This window comes from Lethenteron reissneri, chromosome 52 (genome assembly GCF_015708825.2).
Source record: "Lethenteron reissneri isolate LAM-NWPU_2019-01 chromosome 52, ASM1570882v1, whole genome shotgun sequence".
Taxonomy (NCBI): Eukaryota; Metazoa; Chordata; class Hyperoartia; order Petromyzontiformes; family Petromyzontidae; genus Lethenteron; species Lethenteron reissneri.
Window position 1 is genome coordinate 5,067,224 of NC_083830.1, and position 11,352 is coordinate 5,078,575.

At 47.2% G+C, this 11,352-nt stretch overlaps 2 protein-coding genes and 3 non-coding genes across 5 annotated transcripts in view; 4 read left to right on the plus strand and 1 right to left on the minus strand.

Annotated features, from left to right (window-relative positions):
* The window catches only part of LOC133355844 (cytochrome c oxidase subunit 4 isoform 1, mitochondrial-like), a 554,855-nt gene that overhangs the window by 116,522 nt on the left and 426,981 nt on the right, over positions 1 to 11,352 (minus strand). The window lies entirely within an intron of this gene.
* LOC133355912 (large ribosomal subunit protein eL13-like) lies at positions 782 to 7,536 on the plus strand. The gene is made up of 6 exons (XM_061573331.1): positions 782 to 904; positions 2,309 to 2,434; positions 3,901 to 4,042; positions 5,239 to 5,412; positions 6,408 to 6,464; positions 7,315 to 7,536. Exons 2-6 carry the CDS (start codon positions 2,331 to 2,333, stop codon positions 7,477 to 7,479), a joined length of 642 nt encoding a protein of 213 aa, XP_061429315.1. The 5' UTR covers positions 782 to 904; positions 2,309 to 2,330; the 3' UTR covers positions 7,480 to 7,536.
* LOC133356018 (small nucleolar RNA MBII-202) lies at positions 1,898 to 1,976 on the plus strand. Its single transcript, XR_009756811.1, has one exon. It is a non-coding gene; the product is annotated as a small nucleolar RNA MBII-202 (small nucleolar RNA).
* On the plus strand, positions 3,536 to 3,615 carry LOC133356021 (small nucleolar RNA MBII-202). Its single transcript, XR_009756813.1, has one exon. It is a non-coding gene; the product is annotated as a small nucleolar RNA MBII-202 (small nucleolar RNA).
* On the plus strand, positions 6,719 to 6,813 carry LOC133356016 (small nucleolar RNA MBII-202). Its single transcript, XR_009756809.1, has one exon. It is a non-coding gene; the product is annotated as a small nucleolar RNA MBII-202 (small nucleolar RNA).

The window sequence follows — 11,352 nt, forward strand, 5'->3', positions numbered from 1 at the left end:
CTTGCTGATGAGTTCTGTGTTGTAGAAGCTGGCCGGTGTGGTTTGTGGGCTCGCTGATGAGCTCTGTGTTGTGGAAGCCGTGCCGTGCGGTGCTGGGGCTTGCTGATGAGTTCTGTGTTGTAGAAGCTGGGCAGTGTGGTTTGTGGGCTCGCTGATGAGCTCTGTGTTGTGGAAGCCGTGCCGTGCGGTGCTGGGGCTTGCTGATGAGTTGTGTTGTGGAAGCTGGGCGGTGTGGTTGTGGGCTCACGGATGAGCTCTGTGCTGTTGAAGCCGTGCCGTGTGGTGCTGGGGCTTGCTGATGAGTTATGTGTTGTGGAAGCTGGGCGGTGTGGTTTGTGGGCTCGCTGATGAGCTCTGTGTTGTGGAAGCTGGGCTGTGTGGTCGTGGGGCTCGCTGATGAGCTTTTATAGTTTAGTGTATAGTGTCGTATATAGGATGAACGTTGAGATTCATAAGAGACACGGGGTTGACCAATAAGGTCTGAATTGGTATGATAAGGGGTTGACAGGTCCTGTAGTAGTGTAGTGTATAGTGTAGTGTATAGTAGTGTAGTGTATAATAGTGTAGTGTATAGTGTACTGTATAGTGGAGTTTATAGTATAGTGCATAGTGTCGTGTATAGGATGAACGTTGAGATTTATAAGAGACACGGGGTTGATCAATAAGGTCTGAATTTATCTGATAAGGGGTTGACAGGTCCTGTATGCGATGGCAAACCCTGCAAGTTTCGCAACGCAGTCCCTTTAAAGGCGGGGCCAATCAAGTCTCGCGAGACTTGCTCGTCACGAGAAGCGCCCTCGGCCCAAATCTCGTGATAGCTCGGGCGTGATCCCAAACCGACGCCTTAAACCCCCCACAATTCCGTGCGCGGGTCCCTTTTCCGGCGCGGCCATTCTCGCCAGCGGTGAGTTGCGCTCCGTGGCTCCGTCGCAATCGGCGGCCATCCGCGGTCGCCCGCGCTCCGCACGCCGCGCCACGGCCACGCTCGGAGAGCTCAAGGAGCCGCGACGTTTAGCGGCGCGGTCGGCGCGGATGAAGGGAGACGTTGGGATTCGCGCGAACTGGATGGAGACGTGTCGCGTCCTCCCTCTCTCTTCCCTCGCTTTGCCTCCATGCGATATCGATTCGTGCGTGCATCGTGAATGTTGGGCCCTCTGAGTTTATCTTCCGTCCTGTCTCCTGTGGGTTCAATTTGCTGAATTGTAAAAGAGACGGACGTGTAACATGCGAGGGAAACGTGGAGAAAAAGACGATAATCGGGAGTGAATCGTAAGGCCAGAATCTGTGCGTGAATTGATTTAAGCGATACCCTTCGTACAGTAACTCGACTCGGGCAGCAGTGGTTCAATCCACCGTGTTGCCGCCCACGTGTTGCGGAGACGTACATTAGATGTACCACGCAGGTTTAACAACGACGACGACAAAACTTTACAAACGTATGCGGGCTTTGTTTGGCACGCGGCGGTGCTAGAAGATGCCATCCATGCTGGCTGTGATGGTGAAGAATAGGGGACGTGGGAGGGAGTGGGCAGCCAAAAGGCGTGCAACGGATCTCGAGTGTTCGTAACGCCTCGTCTGCAGATCCTAGCCGTGCGTTTGTAACGTTCTGACCTGGACGTCTGTAGGGGGGAGGGAAGCTCATGGCTCATCAGTATTCCTCCGATATAAATAACTTGTGATTGTGGCGTTGACTTTGGTGTGGTGAGAGGCCCTTTGTCCAGCAGTGGATTGACCGTGGCCGCTGCTGATGTTCGGATGGGCGTGCGGGATTTTTTTTAAATGCCAGCAGGAGCCACGAGAGCAATGTTAGGGGGCTTTATCTTCACTGGTTTTGACTAGTGGGTTGACGGGCAACTCCTAGAGATTAGGCGATGAGGGGTGACAATCTTCTGCTGGGTGATGACATTCTCCGGAATCTCTGTACATCTGTTGATGATACCATCGAACCCTTTTGTCTGACAGCAGTAAAACCCACCCACTATCTTTGCTCTTCGAGTTTGCCCGAAACATAATTTTTGGTTTAATCTCCGTCACGCTGGCGTGTGCAGCATGGATGTACACGCAATAATCTGCACGAGTGGGTGTTACCAAAATGGTGTTAAGCACGTGACCAGCTGTGGTTGTTTCGCCTTAACACATTACGTGTATCAGAATAATATTTATGTATACTGGAGGAATCCTATGAACTATGAAGCTCGTTTTAACCCAAGTCCAGTCTATGTACTGTACGTTGAACTTCTTTCGCGTCGGACGTAGCTAATCGGTGTGGAAGGAACGTTGGATTTACGTGTTTGTTTGGGTTTCGCAGGGCCGACTAACAAAACGCAAGCATGGCGCCCAAGCGGAACAACATGATCCCAAATGCGCATTTCCACAAGGACTGGCAGAAGAGGGTGCGCACGTGGTTCAACCAGCCCGCCCGCAAGGAGCGCAGGTGAGGTATACTGCCACTCGAGTTGCCACGTGGCCTACGTGACTTTACCGAAAGAACCAAAGAGTATGCCCACCCGAGTGTCGCATGTTTTCGCATGGCGCGTGTCGGGGTCCGAATCTGGAGGAGGAATCTGATTAGCTATGAAGCCCTCTCTTTTTTTCGCCCACGGATGTCCGGCACGGGGAGTCGGCGAGTCACAACAGCAAACAATACAGCAAAAACGATAGGGCTAAATGAAGAAAAAAAGCGATAAGCAAGTCACTAAATATAAATAACATGTCTGATTTATCAAGGTTGGGCAAGGCAGCAGAAAGCAACAACAAAACACTCCCGGACCCCACCGAGATAATAGTCTCTCAATACAATGGCGCATTAAAACTAGACTATTGATACACAGGTAATGATCAAAGTTACAAATCAAATTTGCAAATGTAAATGGATCCAGCAATAATCTTCTGCTTCAGGACATACGGGAATACAGCGTGATTCCTACTTGGACCTGCACCACCACATCACCGACGTTACCAAGTCCCCTGCTGCGCATGTTGGATCGGTGGCATCGTAATTCTAATTGAAAGGGCCAAACTACTTAACAAGTGTTTAGCACGCGTTAGTGATTCGTGTGTTTGCTAATGTCTTTTACAGTACATTTTTGGTCTGTGACGAATTGGCACGTTCTGTTTACGTGACGACCCTTACTAGTTGGCTGTTGGGTGGTGGTGGGTTTTAACGACGCATATATTTACGCGATTTAACCCAAAAACCTCTATGGATTAGGAATCAAACCCATTTATCTGATTGGCCTACACAGATTGTATGGCCTACGTGTCTTGAAAAATACGACTTGTCTAAATTGGCTTGTGCGTAATAAAAATAAATAGTTGTCCGTAAATAGTTTTTTAAAGGTTGGCATTGTCCATTTTTGGAGTGAACATTTCCACTTGTACACCAAGATGGGGCAGGTTTTGATGAACCATGGTTTTTGCTTTAGAGCACTCAACCACTGCAACAATTCGTAACCACTGCAACGGCAAAGCCATTTAAAATAAATTACTTGTGAAGTGTAGGACTCAAGGTAAGGGGTGGCAATCTTCTGCTGGGTGATGACATTCTCCGGAATCTCTGTACATCTGTTGATGATACCCTCGAACCCTTTTTGTCTGACAGCAGTAAAACCCACCCACTATCTTGCTCCATGGTGTCATGCACTACTATTATAAGATGTAGTTTTAAAGCAATTTGTTATAATTGTAGTTGTTTAAATATTTAGTTGCTGCGGGCACCATGTCACAATCCATTATACCTTGATTATACCTTGTGATATAAATACAAAGTAATGAGTGTGCGCCTTGAGTTAAATCAGAAAAAAAAGTGAGTAGCTAAAACCGGCGATGGGTTTTGCAAAGCCACGTTCCATCATCAAGAACAAAGGTTTGACCACCGCAGTTGTGCGCGTGGTTCCATAGGCGCAAGAATCGTCTTGCAAAGGCCCGGAAGATCGCCCCCAGGCCAGTGGGAGGTGACCTCAGGCCCGTCGTGCGCTGCCCCACGGTGCGTTACCACACCAAGGTGCGCTCCGGGCGCGGATTCTCCCTCGAGGAGCTGAAGGTGAGCACCTGTGCGTGTCTGTCGTTTTACGTCTCCACCCCCCCCCCCTTTTCGGTGGTCATCCAACTTTACTTCTCTCTGCTTCTGCCTTTTACATGGGAAAAGGTTGTATTGGTGATTTTGGTAAATTTAAATGGGCTTTCATGGCTTTGTGTTGACCACCTGTTGCATAGATGATGGGGGGAAGCTGCCATGGTGGAATGGTTAGTCCACTGGACTTGGAATCCAGAGGTCACCAGTTAAATCCCCCAGCATGGCAGGGTTGGATAAAGCGGAATTTGCTTCTGAAAATGTGAATGGCACCCATCTGTTGAAGTTTTGTTTTCTGACATCGGTATTGTACACTTCCATAAACATCTGATTCCAACAGTTCCTTTGTCAATCGGTTTTTAAAAATATTGTTTGTGTTTTCTCTATGTACAACACACATAGTTCATCAGCACATGATGGGGATACCAAGGCTATGAAACTTGTGATCTCTTCCAGAAAACACATTTAGTTCCCTTAATGTAAGCCGACAATTTTTTCTTTGTAAAAAATCTCGAGTATATGGCATATGTAGAAATTGTTGTCTGTGCTTGTATAACAACATTGCCGGCCATGTCGCTTAATGCTTTATTGCTCGGCGTTCTTTGCTAATTTTCAAAAGGGAGGCACTTTCATTGATAACACTGGTCAACAAAAAAAATCTGGCCTGGACTTTTGCAGCTGTTCTAGACTAATTTCAGGGTGTTGATTCCAAATCTGATCTCAGATTTGCTCTATCACATCTCATTTTATGCTATCGGCATACCCCATTTTCATTGATTTTACCCGAAATTAACTCTGTCACTTATGATTGCAAGTTGTTGCGAGTCGGTGACTGCTTTAGTGTTAAAATATGGTGCTGTATTTTTAAGATAGTGTGTTTATAATATCATTTTATGTAGATATCCACATTTATTTAATATTTTTCTTCTGCAGTTTTTATTGAAAATGCAATATTTGATATCTCAAAAACCTGATGTGATGGACAAAAACTGATGCCAGATTTGGAATCGGCACCCCAAAATTACCTTAAGACCGTTGGAATACCTTATGCCAGAAAAAGAGTGACCAGTGTAATACATCAGTGAGGGGCTGCACTCATGGCCACCAGGGGCTGCCTTGCAATGAAGAACACTGCTTTATATGGAACCCTTTGTGTTTTCCTCCAGGCTGCCGGCATCAACCGCAAGGTGGCTCGCACAATCGGCATCGCGGTGGATCACCGGCGGCGCAACAAGTCAACAGAGTCCCTGCAGGCCAACGTGCAGCGTCTCAAGATCTACCGCTCCAAGCTCATCCTCTTCCCCAAGAGGGCCGCCAAGCCTGCCAAGGGAGACAGCTCGGTGCGTGTTGCTTCGTTATTATTACTACACTTGGTTCCCCAGGAAAGCCTCGCAGAGTCTCGTGGCTGCTTTCAGGAGAGTCCTGCCATGTTTTCGCAGTTGGGGAGAGGTGTGATGATTGCCATGTATTAATTCTAGATTTGAAGCTTTCGTGACTGCAAGGATTCATATTCTTAGGTTTTTTCGGTAAAATAAAAATCACGACGTTTTGGAGGCAACACAAGCTTCCGTCTTCAGGTAAAAACGTCACAGCACATTAGCTGTACAGCAACACAAGCTTCCGTCTGCCTCCGAAACGTCGTGATTTTTATTTTATTTTTATTTTACTTTTATTAATTTTTAACTACGTGACTTAACCGAAAAAACCTAAGAATATGCCATGTATGAATTTTGCATGTAATTTTTTTCAAATTTGGATCATGCCATTACACAATGGCCTACCCTTGCTGATGGCGTTGGGATATTTAACGTCCTGAGTGAAGCCGGTGGACTTCCACACCTTGCTAGAAGTTTGTTTAATGCTTAAGCTGAAGATTTCCCTTGTCAACTGCATTTAAGGCTACGTGCAGCATTTTCCCATGCACCAAGAGTTTCTGCACCCTATAATGTAAATATGCATGTAAATGCAGTTCCACTCTCAAACAAATGTGTTTGAAGGTGGTGAAGGTTTCAAAGTGCATGTCTGCTTAAAGGTTAACTTTGTTGGTTTTAAAATAACGTTTTGCCTTGAAAGCTGATCATGTCATGTAGCAAGTATATTGACAAGGATTGTGCATGTACACTACTGCCCCTTTCCATCATGGCAACAATCATGTAAGGCGTATTTCAGCTGTTATCGGTTTTCCAGCAGTGGGAGCCATGCCGCGTTTTCTATAATTCTTGCTACTTTCCACACGCGGTGCAATCGCTGTGTTTTGAAGGATCTTGTGAAATGGATCGAGAAGTGGTCTCGTGAAACGTTGCTTTTCTCACCGATTCTGTTTCTCTCATTCTAGCCCGAGGAGCTCAAGCTGGCTACACAGCTGAAGGGAACGGTGATGCCGATTTCACAGGTACGTGCTGCTATTATCGTCATGTTTGTGGTGTCTAAAGCTATACAAACGGAGTCCTATATACTCGTGCTTTCATGCAGTGTTCATCCGTAACATCTGTTGCACAGCATTTTGTCATTCGTGCCTATTTGTAATTTTGTCAGGGGTTCTGCTTTTTTAAAGCACCTCGTTTAGGGTAAACTCGAGTGCATTTCGCTCGATTATTTGACGAAATGAACGGTTTATTTCCACTGCTCTGACATTTATCGGTCGTGTGATGACAGCTTCTCCGGAATCTCTGTACCTCATTGATGAAAATCCGTCTGAACCCTGATTTGTCTGACGACCGATGATGCAGTGGCATTTTATCGCCTAGTCACTACGACTACACATGCTAGTGAGAAGTGGCACTTGCTCACGCTTTGGATGTTAAAGCAGTAACTTAACAGTTCAAAGGACGATGCATCCCAAATGGCAGTGCTTACGTTCTAGCTACACCTTGGCTGTCTTACTGGCTGTTCGTTATGAGTTTGAAGAAAGACTATTGAGTGCATTAACTTAATATATAATTTGTTAAGTGTCAGTTGAGTCCTGTAAAGATGTGCTTTCTAGTTATTTTAAAACGACTCGTGGCAATGTGGATAGGTAGCGACAAGATGAAGCAACCATATGCTATATATTTAGATGTAATTGCGCGTAATTATCCAGTCATGTGAAATTCCCAGTGTTTTCAGACGGTGCAAATGTTTTCTGAAGAGACATCAATGTGTATTGTAACATGCAATGTTTAGATGTTTGCTTATAATTAATTAAATACCAACCCACCCCGCACCCCACCCATCTCCTTTCCACCAAAACTCTCGTCCCACAGCACCAGAGGGTGGAGAAGGCGCGCAAGATCACGGAGGATGAGAAGAACTTCAAGGCGTTCGTCACCCTGCGCGTGGCTCGCAGCCACGCCAGGCTCTTTGGCATCCGCGCCAAGCGCGCCAAGGAGGCGGCGGAGGACGGCGGTGTTGAACCCAAGAAGAAGTGAGAGGGTCACTCGATCTGTAATGCGGGATTTTGATCAATAAAAGACCACAGCTCGACACTTGGATGTTCCGTGCTTTTGATTTGTCTACGTTTTTTTGGTGGTGTCCTGAAGGTTTTATTTTATTTGCAGTGAACTGTAATGCTTGGGACAATGTGGTGATGCCTTCGTTTGCGTGGTAGTTTCGCTGTTAACTTCCCGTTCTCATTTGTGTTGATACCCATTGACTAAAATTGGCTGCATTTTAATCCACAATTCCATATTTTAACTTTAAGATTCAGTTTCCTTTAAATATTTGCCTCAATGTCTTCTCAGAGCGCCATGGTGGTGGCCCCTTAATCAGAATGGGAAATTCAACCTTTATACGAAACGGACGAGATCTTGTTCATTGGGTGAGCACGTTTGGCTTCCCACAAGTCAATCCAAGAGGGATGATGTGCTCGTAGTTAATTTTACGTCGTATTTTTTTCAGCTCTGCGTGTTTTCACGCATGTTTTGCTTCGTGCATTTGTAAACCCCCCCCCCTCTCCGTGTCGCCTTCACTTTGCGTCTACGTCTCATCTCATTGATAATTTCATTTCACCGAGTGCAGCATTAACGGCTGACTCCACATGCGTACAGGTCGTGGCTTTTACTGGTAGGAACGAAGTGGACCAGACCAATAGATTAATGTGTCCGTCCGTCCGACTGTCCGTCCGTGTATCAACATCGCCCCCTACTGCAAACACTTGGCATGACCCTACAAAAACCTTTAGACTCAGTGACGCTATCCTGGTAGCAACATCGCCCCCTACTGCAAACACTTGGCATGACACGTGTAACATTCCCTTATTCCCTGATATAGCTTTTAATTAAAACCTTGAAATTAAATAAAAAAACTCACAGCGCCCTAAAGCCTACAGCTAGGCCTAAAGCCTAGAACTAGGCCTGAAACTCTCCCTTCGTATCGTACCCCCGCGTGTGTGAAAGGGAGTTATGTTTAACAATGTTACATTCCCTCATGTTTTTAAATAGAAACATTTAAATTTAAAGCTTTTACATAAATCATTAAAACATTTAAATAAAAAATTAACTCACAGCGCCCTAAGGCCTACAGCTAGGCCTAAAGCCTAGAACTAGGCCTCAATCTCTCCCTTCGTATCGTCCGATTTGGTGTAGCAACAAACTTGCACCATCGCTACAGCTGTCGCGACGAGAGATGTGGGAGGAGAAGTGGCGACTGCTGCCTTGCAGGTGAGAGGTGCTTGTGTGTGTGTATGCGCGTGTGTGTGCGTGTCTGTGTGCGTGCGTGTCTGTGTGCGTGCGTGTGTGTATGTGTGTGCCTGCGTGTGTGTATGCGCGTGTGTGCGTGTCTGTGTGTGCGTGCGTGTGTGTATATGTGTGACTGTGTGCGTGTGTGTGCGTGCGTGTGTGTATATGTGTGACTGTGTTTGTGTGAGGAGCTCACAAATCCTTGAAAGATCTGGGCAAAGTCCCATCAGTGAGCTCCTCCGGCAGGCAAGGCTGCGTTGGCTGGGTCATGTAGCCCGCATGCCCAGCCACCGCATGCCTAAACAGCTTTTGTTCGGCCGGATCGAGGGGGCTAGACGGGTGCGGCACGGGCTGGAGAAGAGATGGAGTGATGTGGTACAGGAGGACGTGGAGCTGAGTGGACTTGCCGATGACTGGTACCAGCGGTGTCAAGATCGGCCTCAGTGGAGGAGGCTCGTGAAGGACGCTACTGGGCAGTTGGAGGCAGTCGCCCTCCAACAACAACGGAGGGCGGAGGAGCGACGCTCACAACAACGAGCGGAGCGCCGGGTGGCTAAAGCACAGCAAGTTGGCACAGTAGGGGGCACAGGTGGTGCATCAGCCAGTCATCTCGGTCAGTCGACCCGTGGCACCTGGGTCTGCCCCGTGACCTCCTGCCAGCGGGCTTTCGACACTTCACGTGGCCTCAAGGTGCACTTGGCCTGGCACAAGCATCGTGGTGACGTCACCGCCACTTAGTGGCGAATGGCGGTTGTTGTTGACTGTGTGTGTGTGCGTGTCCGGCCCACTCGAGCGGCGTGATGAATGGGCACTATTGGGCTTCGGATCGTTATACACGGCGAACTGGAAGCGTTGCAACACAACTTCATTACGTGTGTGTGCGTGCATGTGTGTGTGTACGTGTGTGTGTTGCGTGTATGTGCGTGCGCGTGTGTGTGCGGTCGATATCCCTGTACCGGTATTAGTATTCCTACCAGCCCACCCCGCAGGGTCCTGTTAATATGATGTTACCTTGGCACGTTGATCAACTGTGGGTTTGTGAATCCGGGGGAACACGGACTGAAAATGCAGTTCAACAAATGTTGCAATGCCACCTGCTGACATGGCCCCGAAGCAGTCGATAACACCCGTTGTCCATCGCGGTCGCCAATTCGGGGAATATCCAGGCTGCTACCTGCTTGGCTTGCGAGACCCGCGTTCTGAGTGAACTGGTCACAAGACCGTCCAAATATGCAGCTATCGTGCTGTGACGGTTCCACCTGAAGACGGAGGCTTGTGTTGCCTCCGAAACGTCGTGATTTTTATTTTACTTTCATTAATTTAAAAAAAATTTACCTACGTGACTTTACCGAAAAAACCTAAATATGAATCCTTGCAGTAACGAAAGCTTCAAATCTAGAATGGCTAGTAAGGGTTGGAGCCGGCACTTGTTTACACCGTGGGGGCCTGATGAATTACATTTGTTGTGGTTAATCTTGACACCACTGGAGACGTGTAGATCCAGACGAAGCTTCATGTAAGGGCATGCGCCAGTTTAATTCAACACTCTTCTTCACACACGACTCTGCTTACATTCTGAGTAGGCCTCGGCAAGGTAAGGTAAAAGTTAAAAACAACGATTCTACCTTTATCCTACCTTTTACCTTACCACAATACAATCACTCTACCCTACCTTTTACCCTTTAGCAGGTAAGGTAAAAGATAAAAAGCAACGAGCTTACCCTACCTTTTACCCTTACCCCATACTAATTACCCGATTACAGGGTAATTACTGGGGTACTACTACACATGAACAAGGTTTATAACGGTAAATGGTAGGTAGAGCGCTTTATTCATATATAATACTCTCGATTCCAATTTTACACGCTTTCTTTTAACTCACTTGTATTCTCAAATCTTGAAACTCAATTTTTACCCACTTCCTAATGTGGTATCGACTGCAAACTTGGTATACTTAGGTCATACTGATGACAATACTATATTCTATCATTAAAAATATATATTTTTAAAAACATTATTTTTGATATGTTATGTTTCGGCTTGGCTCTAATTGTCCACGCTCAACTGACGTTACCTTGCCGAGGCCTAATTCTGAGTATGGCCCACTCGCTGCCTACACTCCACACCCGACGCCTACACACGTTAGGATGCGCGTCAGAACTCTGGCCTGCACGTGAACTGTCTCCCATTATTCTTACCCCCCGGCACAGCTTCCCCTCGTCTGCCCCGGGCGGGGGCTCGCCCATCACCGCCTGGTGACGAGGTGGGGCTCTAACCCTCTAGCCTTCGACGGAGGCTGGGCTGTTCCCATCTCTAACTCTACACATCAAGGGAAGGGTACTGAGAATTTCTAGCACTTGCACAGGCTGCTCTACCCTGGCGCCAATTTCCCCCTACCCTGGTTCCAACTTCCATCTTCACACGATCACGGACTCCTGCAACGACCTGGAACATGTCACGGGTCCCCGCCTAAATACCCCAGGGGGACATGACGTCACCGTCCTACCCGCCGTGCATGACGTTACTCTGATGTCCTCGCACCGAAGGGTGAGCGTGAAGTAACATCATTACTCTACACTAATGAAAAAATGAAAGGCTTTTTCTCTTTCCAGCAATAATGCGGGA

Coding starts and splice junctions, on each gene's coding strand:
- LOC133355912 (XM_061573331.1), top strand. CDS start 2,331: ATGGCGCCCAAGCGGAACAACATGATCCCAAATGCGCATTTCCACAAG. Junction 4,043..5,238: donor TCTCCCTCGAGGAGCTGAAG/GTGAGCACCTGT, acceptor GTTTTCCTCCAG/GCTGCCGGCATCAACCGCAA. Junction 5,413..6,407: donor CTGCCAAGGGAGACAGCTCG/GTGCGTGTTGCT, acceptor CTCTCATTCTAG/CCCGAGGAGCTCAAGCTGGC.